The sequence below is a fragment of the Haliaeetus albicilla genome, chromosome 1, assembly GCF_947461875.1.
Source record: "Haliaeetus albicilla chromosome 1, bHalAlb1.1, whole genome shotgun sequence".
In the NCBI taxonomy this organism is placed as follows: Eukaryota; Metazoa; Chordata; class Aves; order Accipitriformes; family Accipitridae; genus Haliaeetus; species Haliaeetus albicilla.
The window spans coordinates 33,899,656-33,919,711 of record NC_091483.1 but is presented as its reverse complement, the minus strand read 5'-3'; the positions used below and the strand labels follow the sequence as shown (position 1 = coordinate 33,919,711).

The 20,056-nt window shown below is 39.0% G+C and overlaps 1 protein-coding gene across 1 annotated transcript in view; it reads left to right on the top strand.

Annotated features, from left to right (window-relative positions):
* Nucleotides 1–19,786, top strand: part of MMRN1 (multimerin 1) — a 47,384-nt gene extending 27,598 nt beyond the window's left edge. Inside the window, exons 5-8 of the mRNA XM_069784627.1 lie at nt 1,853–2,026; nt 6,983–8,962; nt 15,316–15,462; nt 16,596–19,786. Coding sequence (XP_069640728.1) covers nt 1,853–2,026; nt 6,983–8,962; nt 15,316–15,462; nt 16,596–17,017 — 2,723 coding nt within the window. The 3' untranslated portion in view covers nt 17,018–19,786. The remainder of the gene's footprint in view (nt 1–1,852; nt 2,027–6,982; nt 8,963–15,315; nt 15,463–16,595) is intronic.
* Nucleotides 19,787–20,056: the final 270 nt, after the last annotated feature.

Genomic DNA, 20,056 nt, shown 5'->3' with positions numbered 1-20,056 from the left:
GGCTGCCAACCCTGCAAACATGACCTGGGGCCAGGACTGACTGCCCTGGTCTGTCTTTCCATCAGCAGCTGCCAGGACTCTACAAGCCAGATTCTGTGTCCAGCTCCCACTATGCAGCCATGTCACTTATAAATCTCACTTTCACGTTCATCTATGCAGCTTGTCTTCCCCCTTCAGTAAGAACTGACAGAAACAGAACTGAAGAAAGCATTGCACCCTGCAGGTTAGTTATCAGTTTGGGTGACTGTGCATGATCCAGTAATGAATTCAAATCACTTTCTCATACTAACAATTCAACCAGGAGCAGAAGTATCCAGACTTGTCTGTCTGTCACAGAGCAGTGTTATGATGAAAAGTATTCAGACAAAGAAGATCCATCAATGTCTTGTCTCCACAGTGCTGTTGTGGAGAATTGCCAGAATCTAAACTAGGTGGTTGAGTTATAAACACAACTTTGTATCTGTGTACGTAGACACCATGGGCAAAGTAAACAGCTGGAGAAGCTAACATCCTAACGTTAACCAGCCAGCCTTATTTACTGGGGTCTACCAATTATGAATTTTACAACCAACATGCCTCTACAGGAGAGCATTTTCATGGGTGTTGACATGCTTCATCTGCACTGACTTGGTGCATTTAGTGAATTTTCTGGGTTTTCCCAAAGACTATCGAGTTAGATATGATACATTTACTTTTTACATACTAGAGTTGTGAAGAATAAAAGTCTAGTCAGAAGAATATGCCCTTTTACACATAACTTGACTATTTTTGTTGTAGTCCTTAAGCCCCTGTGCTTCTACGTGATTTCTGATTATAACTGTTTACTGCCATGGGAATAGACACCAATGCCATAATGAGAAGTGACGTAAGATCAATAGCAATACTGTAAATTTACACTAAATATTTGTATGTGCTGCTAAAGAATCTCTTGCATAGCAGTTTATTAAGTCATAGCATGGCCTGGATTATGTAGGGTAACATATCCTGTGTCTAAGGTAGGCTATTTAGGCCAAATTGTTGAAGGAACTGAAGAGATTTTGTAGCTTTGCTTACAGGAATTAGAGCATTTAATTTTATCAGCATCTTCTGAAAATGCCAGACTAAGTTTCATTCCTGTCAGATGTGAAACTCAGATGGCTAGCTGAAGTCATGTGGAGTCTTAATTTGCAAGACCACGGCCTTCTTCACCACTACCTATCTTAAAAGCATCCAGCTAGGCCTTTTTACACCTGGAGAGACTAGAAGTGTCAGGAACAATTTGGGCAGATTTTAAAATAAACTTGCCTTCACAAGTTGCGCATCTTTTTTTACTGGCAGATTAATGATTATTCCAAAGTAATTTATGTATTAGCTGTTTTTCTGCCTTGCTGCTGTGTTGAACAAGTCTTTATTTTCACCCCAACACTGCAAAGATGATTTATTCCTTCAGACACATCCTTGCAAATTCATGAAGTTATGTTATAAATGGTAAGTAAAAATCAGTGCTTTTGTGATTGTGTTAAACGAGATAGACTAAATGAGAGTTAACTGAATACCCTGTAGGGTGCTAGGTAGAGAAAGAATGGCATTATGCTGATTAAAATATGCTAACCATTCAAAATACTCTTGTAGAATTATAAATACTTTATAATGGATACAGATGCTTCAGTAATTAGTTATTGCTGTGCTGCTGAATGTCACCAATACATGATACATGACAAAAATCAGGATGATTCACTCAAGACTAAAAATTCAGAAACTTTTCACCCCACTTCCAGCAAATGTCTCTCAAGTCAATTATACTTTCTTCCCTACCCCACCAATGTTTTAACACTACTTTTTTTTTTTCTTCTCATTTTGTTGTCTGACCAAGCACTTACACAAAAAATGAATGAGAAGATTAGCAGCCAGGAGATGAAACTGACTTTTCTACAGAAGAAGGTTGACAGCATTGCTTCTGCGATGAATGATGTGAGCAAGATGCTTTCTTCTCTGGAAGGCAAAATCAATGAAGATAAGGGCAAAGACTTCCAGTCTTTTCTAAAAGGCAAGAAAAATAAATTAATGCAATCACTCACCCAGTTAAAGGTGCCAGAAAAAAAAACATTCATAGACTGTCCTATTCTATTGCTCAACATTTATAGGGAGAACTCTTTTTTTAGTTTCATTTCATAATAGAAGGATTTGTTTATTTCTATGTTTGTTATGGTGTCTTTTATAGTAACAAAATAATTACATTCTTGGGTACTACATTGTCTACATGGTAAGTTAAGCCACTATCAAGACATTTTCATTTACTTAAAGCTTCTGCAAATATTTTTATCTGGTTTTTTTTTTTTTTTTATCTGACTGCTGCTAAAGGATGTAGTACTTGCTTTGCTACCAGGTCTAAGTAATATTCTTTAATACTTAATTCACATGTGCAGGGGAAACATATAAGGAATTCTGTGGTAGTGGTATTTATAACATGGCAAACATCCTGCTGAATAATTTGCCTCTGATCATATTAGGCTACCTTTGATAAACATCTGTACTCATGTTTGGTAGATGAGAAAGACATGGCCAAGGATCAGGAGGTTGGGCAGACCCTCACCAGCAGAATTATGCATCCATTCTTTGCGAATCCTACAGCAAGATCTGTTTGCTACCCAACTACAAATGGTGCTTAACAAACAGACTGGAACTGAAGCTTTCATTTCCTTGATGTGCAATATTTTCCTTATTTTTCAGGAATTTTCCCCAAACTGTTTGTATTACACACTTCAGAATCCAGAGGACTTTCCTATGGTTTAAAAATAGAATGAGGGAACTGGAGCTCCTTACGTTGAGATAAAACTAAAAGAAACAATAAGTGCTATTGTATCTATCTCGAATTTAGCAAGTGTTGTCCCATTTCTTGTATTTTCAGTCCTCTGCCTCTTGAGTTGCTTGTCCCACATGCTAGATGGCTCTCTTGCACCCTGGATCAAGTTTATCCCATCTCTTACTCAGTGACCTGCTTTCACCTGTCCACATATTGCTAGATGGCAATCTTGACCCTTGGGCATACATTTAATTAGTCTTTGAATATTTCCCATTTCCCTTCTGCTTTCTCTTGATTCTTTTTTATATTCCACTCATTCTAGCTGTCATGTCCATGCTATTCCAAGAGGTCTTTTGTTGCATCCTGTGCTCCTGCTTCTCCATTCCTTATCTATATTTAAGGGTCCAAGTCCTAATTAAAATGTGCAGTACAAACCCCCCCATTATTTCACACTTCTCTGCAAATGTGTTTCAAGCCTTTATTGTTTTTTATCTGCAATGCTCTATATTATACCTGCTTAGATGAAATCTCCAGTTGCTGGCCCTTTTTTGATCTGTGTTCTCAATCCATCCCCTAATCAAGTAGCTCTAATGAAAATGCTGCTATCAACTACTTTCTTTGACTCTAATTATGGGCATTCCAATACAGGTTATTCTTGGCTTGTACATAGGTAAACAGAAGTAATGAGGGGAGGAAGGGAGAGAGAACAAGGCTAGTGTTTCTGTTGGCTTGTATATGTGATGTTGGAGGGCAACTGCATTTTCTGTCCAGGTAATATCTGTCAGTCATACTCCAAGTGGGCGAAGAGCATCCTAAAGTAGCAGGAGCTGGAAGGAGTTTCCATGCTGTCCTCTAACTTGGTACAGATGTGCAGTATAGGCACATCAGACTTGCTAAAAACTACTCTTAGAGGCTCACCTGAAGCAAAACACAGCTTTCCCCACTACCACTGCCATCCTGAAGCAACATGCTTTCAAAGCACAGTTAAGTTTGTACTTGCTTCATGCTGTTCGGACTTCTTCCTTCTTCCCCTACTTTTCCATTTTCTTCCAATGGTTCCCAGGTCCTTTGCTCATATCTATTAATTATCTTTTTTCTTATCACAGAAATTCTAATGGTTGACCAGCTTTGTATCAGGGTTTGTTAGGAGTGAGGTCTGTTTCTCTGAACAAATGATTCAATACAGTTTACAAAGTCTTTATTTCTCGGTTTCATCTGTAAATAGACTTTAGTCCTACAAACCTGTCATCTGTTGATACAGGGCAACACTCACTGGAGTAACTGATATACTCTTCTAATTTGATTAGTGAAACCCATTCTGCATTTTCTAAGTTGTTTTCAGTACTCAGGAGATTGTTCCTACTTTTTACTTAGAGAAAATAATTTGGTGTTCTCCCTTTAATAAACTCTGCTTACTTCTTGCTATTCTTTCTTCCTCCTTTTGTTCCACATCAAACCTTTTCATTGATTCCTTTCCTCTTCATTACTAAAATGTACACTCCTTTAAAAAGGAACTCAACAATGGACTGTTAATAACTTCCAAGTCAGAAATGTTATTTACAGCTGGATATATAACCTTAACTCAGTTTCCTGCGTACAAACATTTATTTTGCACATTATTCTTCAAATAATTGAAACTGTAAAGGGAGTATATGTTGACACAAATTAATGACACACTTTGGATTTCAGCCAGGGAGTTAAAATTAAAATTTATAATCTCATAAAAAGTGCAAGATATCTTTAATGTTCACAGGTAGTTTGGACCTTTCTGTTTCAAAATGAGCAACAGAGAAATTGAGTTACACCCATGAATGTGCTCGTGTATTCTCAGCTCAAGCTTAAGAATATACACAACTGTTACCTACAGCACAAGTTTGAATTAGGTCTTTCTGTGGAGAAGTGTGCTATCACAGCCACTGGTGAACTTTGGAATAGGATTTGCTTAGCAGGTACCTAGTTGTCCTAGCCAGCAGGTAAGGGAGATAAACCCAAAGCTGTCTGTTTTATCAAGTTCCACCCCCTTGATAAAAAGAACCCCTGAGAACCAGAGCTGAGTTCCATACAACACCTGTGATCCAACTAAATAGAGTAGGAATAGGAGAGAGAGAGGCTGGCAGTTTCCTGACTGTCACAGAAAGAAAAGACCAGTATAGGTCCTGTGGAAGACCTCTCGCAGCAGGTCTGTTATCAAGATTTGTTGCTGAGATGAAGAAATTTAATTAATTCCTCACAGAAGGTGTAGAGTAACCTTGTTTCTTTCCACAGCCATTAAACTTTTCTTCACAGCTCATTGTATCTCTTAAAGCACAGAACATCTTTCAGCATCATAAAGTAACCTGACCAAATCATCAGTTACAATGATTTCTCTACATGTCAGTTATTTTAGTCTACATTCATATCTTGGTTATTCCTTTCAGCTGCCAGGACATCCTTATTCTCAGGTATCTTATCTTACTGTTTTTCCTTCACTGTAGTCCACTGACAAAGTTCTGTGTGTAAGTGTGCACGTTCATATGCACATTCATGTATATACATCTGTCTAGTCATTTACTTCCTGTTCAGATAGTGAAAAGTAAAATAATAAAGGCAATGTCAATATTATCACCTTGTTGGTTTTTGTACTTTGTAAAAATTGCTGTGACATCTGTGACCACAGTTGACAGTAATTGAGTTTATTACTTAGGAAACTTCATGCTATATTTCTGAAGTGGCTCTTTTCTAGGCTAGCAAACTTATTGCACTTGCCTATTATATCCTGCCTTGAAAAAAACCCCACTTGAAAGAGCGTCAGTTTTCTACCCTAAGGATCAGATGTGTTCACTGCCCGTTTTACCAGACGTAATGAAGACTAAGACTCACTTATAGTTCATAAAAAGCAAATATTATCAACTACTTCATCTCTGTTTCCAGCTGGAAACACATGCACAATTCAAATGGATCTCCTGTGTAGAAAAAGTACTGTGCTTTTCTCTAGCTTGCTGAACAAAACCATTTTTATTTGGAATCATATTGCACCACTGGAGCCCAAAGTTGCATTGGGTTTCATGGGTCTGATTTCCTCCCACTTTACTGCTCTTGCTGAGAATGTACTTTCAAATAAGGTTTCAGAACATGCCTTGCTGTTTTAGAGATGAAGCAATAAAATCCAGGCTATATAAGTAATTGAGAGGAAAATACAGGAAGGCAACAGAGAATTTCTGCCTTTATCAGTACAGTTTTAATCAGAGAACCGATGGTCGTCAAGGCATTGTAGAGGTTGAAGAGTTTAACCATTCTATCACAAGCTGGCTGCAAGTATACATAGGGTTTAGAAAAAAAACATGCAAAGAATGCTTCAGTGTTTTAGCTAGACGTAGGTTCTACCTTTGGAGAACAAATTAAAAAATTCCTTCTAATCTCACACCAGAGCAGAACTACTGCTCTAATTCAAATATGTTATGCAGCACTCTTGATGAACACTATTTTATGACTGTCTTAACCCATCTAAGGCTATATGGAAGACATATTTTGATGTTATTCACACAGACAGAATTCCCACACATTCACCTCTGCCTAGTGCATTTCAGGATCAATATTCCTAGAAACTGTTTAAAGAGTTGTAGTATGCAAGACTGACTAAACATTTGTACCTTTAAAATGTCTGCCTTTTGCAGCAGTTGTCATGTTACTAACTTTAGATATTCAATAAGGCTATTCTTTTTATTTTACTTCTTTCTCACTATAGTGTGTTCTATGATCACTTAGCATGTACAATACAATAGGAAGGTAATAATCTCTGCTTTTACTTCTTGACCATAATGTTGACAAAGCAGGTGTTTTTTCATTACTTTCCCAGTGAAGAAAGGACACATCATTTTCTTATGATCAAGCCACAAAAGTACACAGATCTCCTAATTTCAGTGCTCAGAAACAGCACAGCTAGGATATCAAAGTTGATACCATGTGCAGAGTCTGAGTGCCCTTTCAAAATAGCAAAAATCCCATTGATTTCAGTAAAAGCAGGGATGAGTCTTCAAGCACTATAACCCATCCTCTACATTCCTCAGTTTTAAATTTTGCTCTATGGGTGGGTATACTGGGGCAGGGCTGTGTGTGTTTCACTTCTGTATGGCACTGTGTTTGTTCATATTGTAGAAAAAACTTAGATGCTGCTAACACAATTGGTTTGAATGTTTCCATATTTCTCCTTTTTTCCCAAAGGTCTCAAATCCAGAAACATTAATGAATTAGTCAAAGACCTTGTCAAAGAGCACTTTAAAGCATTTCAAGGTGAAATGCAAGAGAGCATGGCTCAAATTTTCAAGGCTGTGTCTAGTTTGTCAGATGATCTTGAAAATACAAAAGAATTAGTCAAGCGTCTGAATGAAACCCAACAAAAATTTGCTCAGGAGAAAGACAGTGGGCCAACAAAGCTTGACATTCTGGAGCTAAAGAGTCATATGGTGCAGATGAAAGAGGAAATGACCCTCACTTGTGACAAGCCTATGAAAGCTTTACAAGAAAAGCAGAAATCCTTGGAAGATAACTTGGAGCATCAACAATCAAGAAGTGTCATTTATTATGAATCTTTAAATAGGAGTCTTACTGAAATGAAAGGTGCTCATGAACAGCTATTATTAGCTGAACTGTCTTCAAGCCAAAACATCCCTTCAGCAGATAAAGTCACGGAGTACAATGTTACAGAGTACATGTTCACATTGCATGAGAAAGTAAAGAAACAAGGCATGATGGTGCTGCAGATCTATGATGACCTAAGGGTCCAAGATAGCAAGATCAGCAATCTCAGTGTTGCACTGGAAATTCAGAGGCAGTCTGTTCTGGGGGTCTGTGATAACATGTTGTCAGAGAGCAGAAGGGATTTCCAAACACAGCTGGCAGCAGCTCAAGAGAATGTGCTTGTCCTAAACAAAAGTCTCTCTGACCTGGTTCTTCCATTGGACAATAAGATGGACAAAATGAATGAGCAAATTAATGATTTGTGCTATGATATGGAGATCCTTCAACCCTTGATTGAACAAGGGGTTCCTTTTAGTCTGACTTCAGAGTATGAGCAACAAATCAAAACTGAAGAAATCAGTGAGAAGCTTGAAAACCTCACTACTGTCATTAACAGAATGAGTTCTGCAATTAAGGAGCTTTCCAAAACTCAAGAAGGACTTGAAAATGAATCTCAAGCTTATCAGGAACTGTTTGAGAGTCGTGTTAATGAGTGCTCCATGGAACTAGAAGATGGGTTAAACAAGACCATGACAGTAATAAACAGTGCTATCGATTCTATTCAAGATAACTATGTACTGAAAGATATGCTACGTGTTCTAAGAAATGAGACTGATGTCTGCTGTGGCAGAGCTGAGAAACTGGTCAGCCTCCTGGCTTTCATTCCCCAATTCCAACAGTTGAATGAATCCCTCCAGACACTGCTCCTTGGTAAGAAGTATGAGTTCACTTCACAAGTAGTGCCACCCCTTTCTGATCTTCCATACGAGGAGTCTGACAAAAGTATCCTCCACAATTTCAGAAGAGTTTTCTATATTTTAAATGATACATTCTCAAAAGTGGACAATCAACAACAAGATATCAGCCACCTGAAAGAAAAACTATTTGACTCTGTGGAGGAATCAAGGGACCATGAGGTTCGCCTTCTGAATGTGGAGTCAAAAATTTCCAAGTTTTTGGCAAACAACTGTGTCCCACTGAAAAAAACCAAAGCTGCCTCGACAGAGAAAGAACTAGTGGTCTCACTTCAGCTCCAGACGCTGAGTTCCAGGATCAAGGCCCTGGAAGCCAAGTCGATCCACTTCTCAAACACCATTCCATTCCTGAACAAGACTGCTCATGAGGCCTGGGGGCTGTGTCAGGATACAAACAACAGCATCCAAAAAGTGAATGCGAGTATACCTCTGCTAATGAAACCTGCTCAGCCAGATATCCACCTGCTGCAGAGAGGCCTCAAAGAGCTCATTGAATCTGTGCTTGAAATAAAAGCAGGAACCATCTTGACAAATTTAACCCAGCGTGTTGATGTATCGGTGGCAAATGCAATGAACAACATCACCAAACTTCAGAAGCAGGTGAAACCGGTTATAAAGAAACCAGCCCCAGCAAAAAAAGGAGCAGCAAATGTAACCATGGGCCTGGCAAGCCGAAGTCAGAGAAACACAGATAATACTATAGAACCAGGTAATACATTTTACTCTACTAAAAATGAAGGTCTTTGTAATAAAGGCTTATGTAACCATTGTGATGAACTGAGGTGGCAGACCTTGACTGAGGTTGCATAAAAAGCCCATAGACTGCAATAAAGAGTGTTTCAGAGAAACTTGAGGTTACTCTGGTCTCTTGCTTACAAGAGAATTTATTTTTCTTATGAGGATACTCTGCACTAAGGCATCTAGGAGCTTTTTCCTTAATAAATTCACATATGATCAATTTAAGATACATATGTATGCACACATACTCAACTGAGAACCTGACCTTTCAAATGTAACTGACAATTTAGACAGAATCTAAACTACAAGAATTTTGTGCCTGCATCTCAATTAGCAATTTCATTAAAAAAACCATGCAAGCTGGGAGAGAAATCTGGAGTTGCATCAGTACTTTGGAGTGTCAGCGGGGATGAAAAGTATCAAAAACCTGAAGCAAGTGAATACACCAAATGACTGTAATGAGGATTTTGCCACCTCCTTCAGTACTTCATTGAGATTATTAGTGCAGTTACAATTACAATAGTGTGTTCTTGCAGAATCAGGAGACCAGCCAATAAAGTAGGTTTGTCTTGAATCCATCTGGAGAACAGAGCAGCTAAGTAGGAGCTGCCATTCTTATAAAGGACATTTTGAGTGTGATTTGCTTCTGAACTTAAATTCAAATGTCATCATGTGAAATAAATTCATATGGATGAATCCACAGAAGTACAAACTCTGAGTTATGACTTTTGGAATCAGACTTGAGTGAAAATCAATAGCACAAGATAATGTTTTATGGAAATATAATTTCTGGGAAAAGACAGAAAATAAAGAGTGGTTAAGTGACTAGAAGCCACTAGAGGACTCAAATTCACATTAAAATAAGTGAGACAGATTCCTAACTGACAGAGAGATCTCCAGATACTTTTGAAGACCCAGACCAAAATCTGTTCTGTAAAGCATTCTTAAACTTATGAACATTTCTGAAATTATATTTGGTCCCTATTGTAAGCAGATGTAGGGGTAGTAAGAGCTACCAATCTTGTTCGTGTGCTAAGACCATGGGCAATGTCCTTTCCTCTCTCCCTCTCTGTGCCTCTTCCCTCTCTTTCCCCCCTCCCTCCTTCATCTCCTCCTGTCTTAGGTACTGCACTTTTCAATAATCAATGGAAGGATTCTTTTTAAAGCCCCAGTCCTATGAGTAGCTTCGCTTCTGCTGAAAGCCATCCAAACTGAAAGATTTCAGTCCTTGGTTATCTTTTCAGTTACAGAGGACACACAGCTATTCAAACAGGCAGTCACAATTAAAAATGCACCAAGATTTGCCAAATTCTTACTACCAAGTAGATTGAATATTTTTATATTAAAAACGACATTTTTTTCTCAGTCATTTCTGTTTTCTGCCCGTTCCTGCCACTGCACAGGGTGGAAGTTCAAAACCCTCATTCACAATTAAAATTAAGGGAAAATGAGCTATGATGCCTTTGATCCTTCCTGAGTCTTCTACTTTGTTGGAAAATGTCACCAGTGCTACATGCCTGGAGCACAGGAAGCTGCCATCTGCTCTGTTTTTTACTTCACGTTAATGAATTTGTGTCTTTCCTATTTATTATTTGTCTCATGGTGAATTTTAAAGCTTGCTTGATAACATTCGATATATGCTCACTCTCACAGAAAGTGCAGGTCTTTGCAGATGTTGAAAAGCCCTATTTTTATGCAAGGTTTCTACATAGCAATGTTTATGCAGACTTTTCCATCAGTAATGAGCTTTTGCACTTGATGTTTCATGCCTAGCAGTCATACATTACATTTCTGTAAGTTAAAGAAGTAAGACTATTATCCTAATTAACAATTACCAATCTTCTACCTGGGTTGATTTTACTTCTCCAGGAAAGCTTTTTTTCTCAAGTTCCAGGGGACCATCCAGAGATATGTGCTGACTCTGCTAAAGTTTCTAGAAGAAACGCTAAGGCATAATTGGCTAATTATAAAATGTATTTGACATTAGATGGTATTTTTCAATTAAAAAATATTAGAATAAAATTCTAGAAAGAGGTGAATGACAATTGTCATTGATTCCAATACATTCAACATTTGATCCTCCTCTAACAGATTGAGATTTTCATTGGCTGTAATGTGTTCAGGATTTGGCCCTGAGGTAATACTTTCCTCAGTAGTTATTTGAAATCAAGGGGAAACAATGTGAATTTGCATTGCATATGCAGGGACATACAGGTTTGGAGACTTCCCATGAACAAAAGAAAAGGTTTATGTCAGTTAGAGGCTGCAATATGTGTATGAGGGACAAAAAAACCCTCTAACGCTTTACCTGATACTAACTGTAATGGCAACCTGGTGGGAATAAAAAAGTGATGGTCTTAGGACAGCTTCAAGTATCTAACATAGGGGAGATGATAGCCTTTAAAGAAAAAAATATACAGTAAACTCTTTATTAGTCTTCGTTATGGATTATGTCTGCTCCTACCTTCCAATGTGTTGTTCTACTGCAGAAATGCATGATGCAGCATGAGGGCAGCTTAGCTCAGTTCCCATTTTTCCCATTGGCATTTAGTGCTCTATCTGTTCTCTACAGAATCTAGAGGCTGCCATGGTTTCCAAAGGTGAATGCACTCTTTTGTTGCATGTCTTGTATTAGTTGTGGTTTTGCTTTATTCAGATTATGCCATCCTCCCATCAACATGAATAACTGAGAGTGCAACTGTGTTACATTTATGTATTTAAAACAGTGCATCCATATGTGAGAGAGGTAATTTCTTTCCATTCTCATTTTCTGTGTCTTATTTCTGATTTTGTTTTCACATGATTTCCGACTCCTAACAGAAATGCAAGCTTCCATTGTCTCTTTATCATTCAAGCCTGCAGTGAAATTAACCTGTTTAAATGTTTTCCATCTTGTGTTTTAATTCTACAAGTTCAATGATTATTCTATTTCAGTTTGATGACATATACTTCAATTTTGCGTATTTACTCTTTAGACTAATGGGTAGTTGAAACTGTTCTGTGGTTTTAATTTTGTGATTCTGAAATCATCACACTGAAAGTATTAGATACCTCTGCTTAACAGAGAAGCAGAGTTTCCAGAGTCCACGTAGCTCAGATCAGTCTCGACAATCTGCTCCCACCCAAAACTGGAGAGCACAGATGAGGCACCTCTCCTCCTTGCTTTTTGCCCAAGAACACTGCGGGTGAATCTTTGTGGTTTTTTTGCACTGCAAATGCCCTACACAGCACTTATATCTGAATTCCCTGTCAGGGCCCTGACTGCACCGATAGCCTTAATTGCCCTGGGCATCCTGACCTAGTCCCGAGGCTGCATACCCTGCCCATGTGCCTGGGATCCCTGTTTCAGCTCAAGCCAAAATCCCAGGCCTTTTCAGTTATGCTGCGCTGTGACTAACACTGGTTACCATGATCAACCTGTCATGCTCTGCTTGTCACCTTTCCAGGTGAGGCACCAGCCCTGCTGTCACCCTCATTTCCTGGGTGCTGGCCCCAGCGGGGCTGCCTCTGTCCTGCTGTTCCCTGGCACTCCTCGCATCGAGGCTACTGGGGATGCTCATCGCTTTCATCACTGTCAGACTGAAAGCGCTAAGCCAGATGTGATTAATAATTGTAGGCTGACGACCAGACTAAGCCTGTGTAAACAGGGTGGTTTAGTAGATTCCCAGGCTCTTCCAATCTCCCAGGGCTTCCTGAGAGACAGTTACTGATAACTAAATATTGAGAAAACGTTGGTTACTTCCTGTTCAGGCATTTCCAAATTGAAACACTGGAGTCACTTCTTTCCATAAGGAGACCATTAAATTGCTAAATATTTGAGCTGCTTCTAAACAACACCCCAGTAGATACTGACAGAGCTTCATTATTTGTTTGAAGATTTGTTTGTACAGCATTGGCAGTCTATTTCCCAAAAGAGTTTCTGGCTGCTTGCCTTCCCGAAGAGTAGCAAACCTCAGCATTAACTGGCTCTCTTCACTCCTACCATATCGAGCATAAATAGCAACTGCATTCCATTTATTCTCTGCTATTAATAGCTGCAATTTAAGCCATTAATTTAATTTATAAGGTCTCCCTCTTTTACTCATCTACGCTACTAAGTTGTGAAAGACTAATTAAAAATAGGATATGTACTGTAGTAGGAAATCCTTTCCTAATCTGAACCTCTTGGCATCTTTACCCCAAGCAGACAATATGGACATATTATCTCAGGACGGCCTTCAGCAAGGAAAAAGAAAATACTGGTCAGATGGGCAGCCTCAGCCAGAAATGACAGCAAAAGCATGCTATTGTAAGATCACATGGAAGTTACATAGACATTACCTGCTCAGTGGAGATCTAGGGCATTTGCCTCTTACTCTGAAAATCCTAACTTGACTCAAATCTCTCCACAGCTTCTCCTAGTTCTAGCAAACAGAGCAGGCTCCCCAGCTGCTGTTAAGCAATGCTGCATCTGGAGGGTTAATTTATTGTAGGTAAAGCTAAGTCTGAATTTGATTTAACTCCAAGGTTAAGTTCAGACAAAGTCATGCCTCAGCAGACTGTTAAAACACTAGTCTCAATCTCATCATCATTTCCTTTTTGTGATCTTTTTCCTGTTTCTTGGATTTAATTCTTCTTTATGATAAGCAGAGGCCAATTAGCAGAGAAGCTGCCATGTTCTTGCACAAAGCTTTTGTATTTTGGGAATATGATACAGTCAGCACAATCAGCTGTTTTCCTTCCTTTTCTGCTTTCCTTTCACACTTGGTAAATATGTGGCTGCTTGGCAAATATGAGTGAAAAATAACTTCAAATAAGTGTGCAGCAAAACTATTATCTGAGAAGAAAAACATTATTTCCTCATGTCCAGTTGCCTGTGCTGTGACCCCAGTCATGACAGTCCTAAATTGCTTTATTTCAGGCATTATGGGATGGACATGATATTCTGCGAAAAGAATTACTGTTGTGTTTTTAAGTCCATATGCCCCATCAGTGTGAATTCAAGTGGCACTGGACAAAGTGCTTTAGCATTCTGCTCGCTGAACTAAAATTTCTCATGGACATAGTTTGCCTTATTGCAGCAGTCTGTGAAATGGCTGAGTGAGAATCTGAAGATCACTATGGGCCAAAAAGTAGATCCTCTCATAAAAGGCTTTTTCAGCTCCCACCTACCAATCTCGATTTACCATCACAGGACTGTGTGGAGTTCCCTTTCCAGAGTGTACCCTTTCCCAGAGAGTAAAGGTTCATTTTCTAAAACATCTGACTTTTATTTGACCAAAGCAAGAGAGAGGAAAAATGTATGGCTTTGTGTTCAGAATTTTGCATAGCAATATTTATTTTCTAATGTGATCTGAATGTTCTTCCCCTCAAACTGCTATGACAACACATTGTACAATTACACTCAGTAGTTACTGTCTCATAGCTCAGCAGCACTGGACTGACAGATTTATCCGTATTGGCTGGGCATGACCTGGCCAGCTCATACATAGTCATGAAGAGAGGCAAGAACATCCTTGGTGAGGGTGCTCTGCAAACCCACCCATTTGATATAATTTGTGTTGCTTGAAATACAAAACTTCTACAACAGTCTCAGTAGATATCCTGGAATTGAGTTATTTATGGGCAAGAACAAGTACTGGAAGTCGTTTGGACAGCATTTAAGATCTTTCACCACCAGTAGCCAGACTCTCCTGCAATGGTTGTGACACGTCTGGTTGAGTAATGTCATAGACAGGACAGTCCAACCTGTACATCAGCAGTACAAAATCTGTATTTTGGTACACCCAAGGATAAGCTGGCTCTGTCCAAAAAGAGCAGCCTTCTGTGCCTGCGCTAGTGAGACCAAACTGAAGCACAGATTTGCCTGAACCAGCAGGAAAATAACTATTTCTTTTGTCTCACCAGAAGAAGGAAATAAAATTGCATATGTCAGTACTGTCTCTTCAAAGTTTTGCTGTTTGTTTCTGAAGGACTCCTGTAGTATGGTCAGCTCCAAGCCTCTCAGCACATTCCCATTCGTAGTAAAGACTAATTAGCTGATCCAACAGGTTTCTTTAGTCATGTGATTGCAGACAACATGAACTCAGCATTTATAGGTTATTCTGAATACCTTGGAGGCTAGCTGAGGGTGTGCTGTGTTCAGGCAAAGAGGGAGGTTAGACTAGCAATGGGTCCGAACAGCCTGGACAGGATCTGAAGCTGGCCTTCACACAGAACCCCTGCAGAAATTCCACCAGCTTTATGAATTGACCAAGAGGCTTTCCAAGATACTGAAAACTTGGGAAGTGTCACTGTAATGACATTGCAACTGATGTTGTTGGGTTTCCTCCTTCTCTATCACAGGGCAGTATTCAGCTTGTGTCAGTTCCCCATGCCACAATGGAGGAACCTGTATCAATGACAGACAGAGTTTTATTTGTGCTTGTCGCCACCCCTTTGGAGGAGTCAACTGCAGCACGAAGTTGGTGAACGACAATTCTCTGAGTGTCGGCAAGTAAAGAATTTAGTAGTGCAATATGCTAGCGGTACGGTCCTCTGCCCCAGGGCCTAATTAGAGAGCATTTGCTGGTCAAAGGTCTCACATTTCACTTTAATGAGTGCCAACTCAAGAAGTAGTGTCCTGTGTTTTGGTGCTGAAGACATCAATCCCTGTGGGTGACTCATGATCTCTTTCTTTAATATGACCAGAAGATGGGATTAAATTGGGCTGGGATCAGCCATAATAGCTGGAAAGCTCCCTGCTGAATTGCACAGAGTGGGAGGATATGCAGTAGATGTATCTGAACATGATATCATAGAATATGAAGGGGGAGGTAAATTCACATCACTGGGGAATATCAGCTTCAGCACGGCCATAAATGCTCTGTAAATACCAGCAGCTACCATGATGTGTGGGACTCTGGCCTCAAGGAGTCATTTTAGGCGTGCCTCTGATTTTCATCAGCAAAGATGCAGCCCTTGAAAGATATTTCAAAAAAGAAAAGTGGAAACTGTGCTATTCAGTCCAGTAAACAAATAAATAATTTACATCCAGGCCACATGGAATGTGAATTTTATGCAGCTTTCAGCAGCCATTTGGCTGATTCTCAGTCATGACAGCATATGAATAGCGAATAAAATAATTTGTACAGTGGCAGGGAATCATAGTGTGCAGGCTCAACTTGAAGGGAAAAAACATATACTTTTTTTCCCTCATTTAACATCAGGAGTGCTAAACCTCTTCAGTGTTTGTCTAAGATTTGTGGAGAAAATTCTTGGCTTCAGCACACACAGATGAACAATGAAAGAGATCCAGGGGTGGGAAAAACTTCGTGGGGAGGGGGGGAGTGCGGGGAGAAAGAAAAATAGCAGTTCCCTTAATGATAACATAGTATAGACAAACATAAAGTTCCCTTGCTGTTTCTAAAATTATTCTTTTGTGGATACACCTAGCACTAATTGTGAAGAAAATGACTTTTTGTACAATACAGAAAAGCTCTGTGTTTATGCAGAAATACTATGTTTCAGTTGCTCAAGCTACTGGATGATGTGACTTCAGAAAAGCTGCTTTTGATCTTCTGGCTGGTCCCAGTTGCCTTTCTACAATGTAACATTACTTGAAATTGTTCTTTGTTCCTTTCCAGATTTTTCAAAAGGATCATACAGATATGCACCTATGGTGGCTTTTTTTGCCTCTCATACGTATGGAATGATGACTCCCGGACCCATCAGGTTTAACAATCTGGATGTCAACTACGGAGCTTCATTTGCCCCAGCAACCGGGAAGTTCCATGTTCCATATCTGGGGGTCTATGTTTTTGAATATACCATTGAATCATCTAGTCCACGTGCCTCTGGCTATCTGGTCATTGATGGAATAGACAAACTCACTTTTCAGGCTGAAAATATTAATAGTAACAAGTACACTGACAGAGTAATTACTGGGAATGCTTTATTAGAGTTAAATTATGGTCAAGAAGTTTGGCTCAGGCTGACAACTGGCTCTATACCAGCCAAGTATCCACCAGTAACTACGTTTAGTGGTTACTTGTTATATCGTACCTAAGTCAGTCCTAATTGTAAACAGTTGCCATCAAGTGAAGCAACCTGCATGGGAATTTACCTTTGCCTTTAAATAGTTTGTTTCTTTAACAGCAGTAAGTTTCTCAAAGTAACCAGTGTGATGGTGTTTTAAGTACTGATTCTCCATGAAGTTGCTTGGTTGTAGCCATGTGTGCATTTACAAGGAGAGTCCACAGGTTGGAGATGGGGGAAAAATAAGCATCTTCCTCATATATATAAGCATGACTGAGAAGCACAAATCTAATTATGTTCTACATTTACATTGCATAAACGTACTTACACAAGGTTGCTGAGAATCAGTTCTCAAGACAAATCAAAGCTGGTTTTGATTATTTCTTTACAACCTGAGTGCATACCAAGGGTGATGGATAGATTTTGATGACTCAGATGCTGGGTTACTACTTAGCTCATTGTATCAAGTCATAATCATGTATATATTCTGTTTGGAAAAAATATATTTCTTTTTCATTTTGCCTGACATCATTCACCACATATCTTGATATGTCAGCGTTTAATTGATTCATGTTTTTTTTAATGTAACCAGCATGACAACAAACTGGTTTTTACCTAGCAGAAAAAAACCCAAGAGGGGATACTGAAAAGCTGCACATAGATACATTCAGATTAGAAATAAGGTGCTAATTTTTAGCAGTGAATATAATTAGTCATGGGAAAAACATTATAATGGATTTGGTGGAGTGTCTCTGTTGCTTGAAGCATTTAAACCACAGCTGGATTTTTCTTAGGTGATATGTTTTTGACCAAACATGGTTATATTGGATTCACACAGATTTTAACATGTAAACTTTGGCCTACAAAGTACACAAGGTTAAATGAGATAATCATACTTTCTAAGTTTGAGCTCTATAATTCTATGAGTTTGTTTGTTTCTGCATTATATTCACTAACTACTAAGGCAAAATGAAATGAACTTTAGTCTGCATAAACCAGAATGTGATTTCCAAGCACCAAACCAATAAAAAAAAAATTTTTAGTTCATGCTATGACTCCCTGAATAAATAAATCCTCAGGTTCACCTCCTTATCAGTTGCAAAGTCCTGGGTTGCTGCAGTTTCTTGATAGCCCATTGACTGGTGTGACTGGCCAGGTTTGCTTCTGGTTACTGCCTTTGTTAATGCTAATTGATCAGGTTTTATGTCTCTGTGTTTGTCTCCCTCCCTTTCCTTATCCTCTGAGCTGAGAAAAATAAATTTTCTCACACTCCACATGTCCTTACCAATTAGTGCCACCAGCCAGGTTTGTTCTCATCACTACCTCCCTTACTATGTGTCAGGCAGGTGTGTCTCTGCTTGTTCTTGTTTATGGCTCCTTAGACCAGCTACCCTTAAAGGAGCAGATGCTCTCCTTCCATGGCCCTTACAGTCAGTTATTGTTAATTGTTGTGCTCCAGTGATCTATGGCAATTTATGCCCAGAATGTTTTGAAGTTCCTTGAATTATTTTGTTTTCCACTGTCAGGAACTTTTATTGAAAACACATGAGAATCTTCATCTCTCTAGTTAATGTACCTTACCAGGTCTTAAGGTGAATGTCCATGACATGACTGAATTGCCCTGTGCTGTATATGTCAGATAAGATAACCCACAGCACCTTTCCTCAGGTGTATAAAACTACACTTTGTTGTTCAAAACTGAAATGTGCAATCTCCACCAGGAGCATTGGTACCGAAGCGTGTCTGTGGGCGTGTGCCTGTGTGCACTGGTTACCTGAACTATAGAAGTATGCTGCACTGAAAGGCCTTCTCCCAGCTTCAGGGAGGGGGTAATCCTACCATGGCTTGTGGTTAAGGACAGCAACTGAGAATTGATGAAAGCTTTCAATCCAAGCTCATTTTCTGAGGCCCTAAATCCACTAATTAATTGTTAAGAGATTTTGCAGCACACAAATAGTTATTAAAATATCCTGTTTCCTTGAAGGATCTGAAAAAAACAGAGCCACTACTCTAAGGGTCAATTGCAAATCTTGTTAACAGCTTGGGATGTTTTACTGTTGCTTGTATTTTTGTTTTTGTTTTTTGTTTTTTTTTTGTTTTTTTTGTTTTTTTTTTTAGGCCAGAAATCCTTTCTTCTTTGTACCTGATGGATTCTTATTGTACCACGAACCCTGAATGAGTGTGCTACAGACCTTTCTCCTGTTGCATACCATATTTTTCTATAAACACTCAAAATCTTTGATACGGCGCTAACTCAGCCTACCGTATCATTGAATTTTATCAAATGTAATGACCACAGGCCCCAATCCCTGCTTGTATGATTTTTTCATTTTAATGTGTTTAGCCCTCTTTATTCCTGCTGTGGCTATGGCTAAATGGCGTGAAAATTACTCTGCAGATGAAATTCAAATGACCCACTAGAGACTGCATCTCTGTTTTAATGTGACTTTCTTCGCCCGTGCTGCCCTTGCCACTAAATTCTTCAAGCTGGTTCTTCATCTTCACAGGTGCTATTTTCCCCCAGCAGCCAGATACTTTCTATGTCATGGTACTGGTTTTCTTTCCTCTTTTCTTTTCTCCTTTTTTTCTTACAAAACTCTGAATTCATTTGGGTTGAGTAAGAATTCTGATTAAAACCACATCTGTAGGAATACCACATAGAAAAATAATTTCCCTAATAGAAAATAGTACTGAAGCTTATTCTTATTGTACTATTTAAAACACGGAAGAAATATTTTTAAAATATAATAAATGTACACTCCCCTTTTTATACTGTGCAATAATCCAATAAAATCTTTCTGCTGATGTATTAACACTAAGTATACTTGGCTTTGTCTATTGTTGAAAACTAAAATGCAGATTTTTCACTGTGAAGATAGGTTTGCATTGGCCACTTAGGCTCATTTGTGGGCTTGCGACTATGTACCTGGGCTGCCTGGACTAATGAAGCAAACAATATTGAAAAATAACTGAGGATCAATAAAATCAGTCAGCTTACCTATTATGCAGAATAGACAGCAATCAGTCCAAACTCCCAGGAGAACTTTTTAGGCATCAGCCAGGAAAGGTG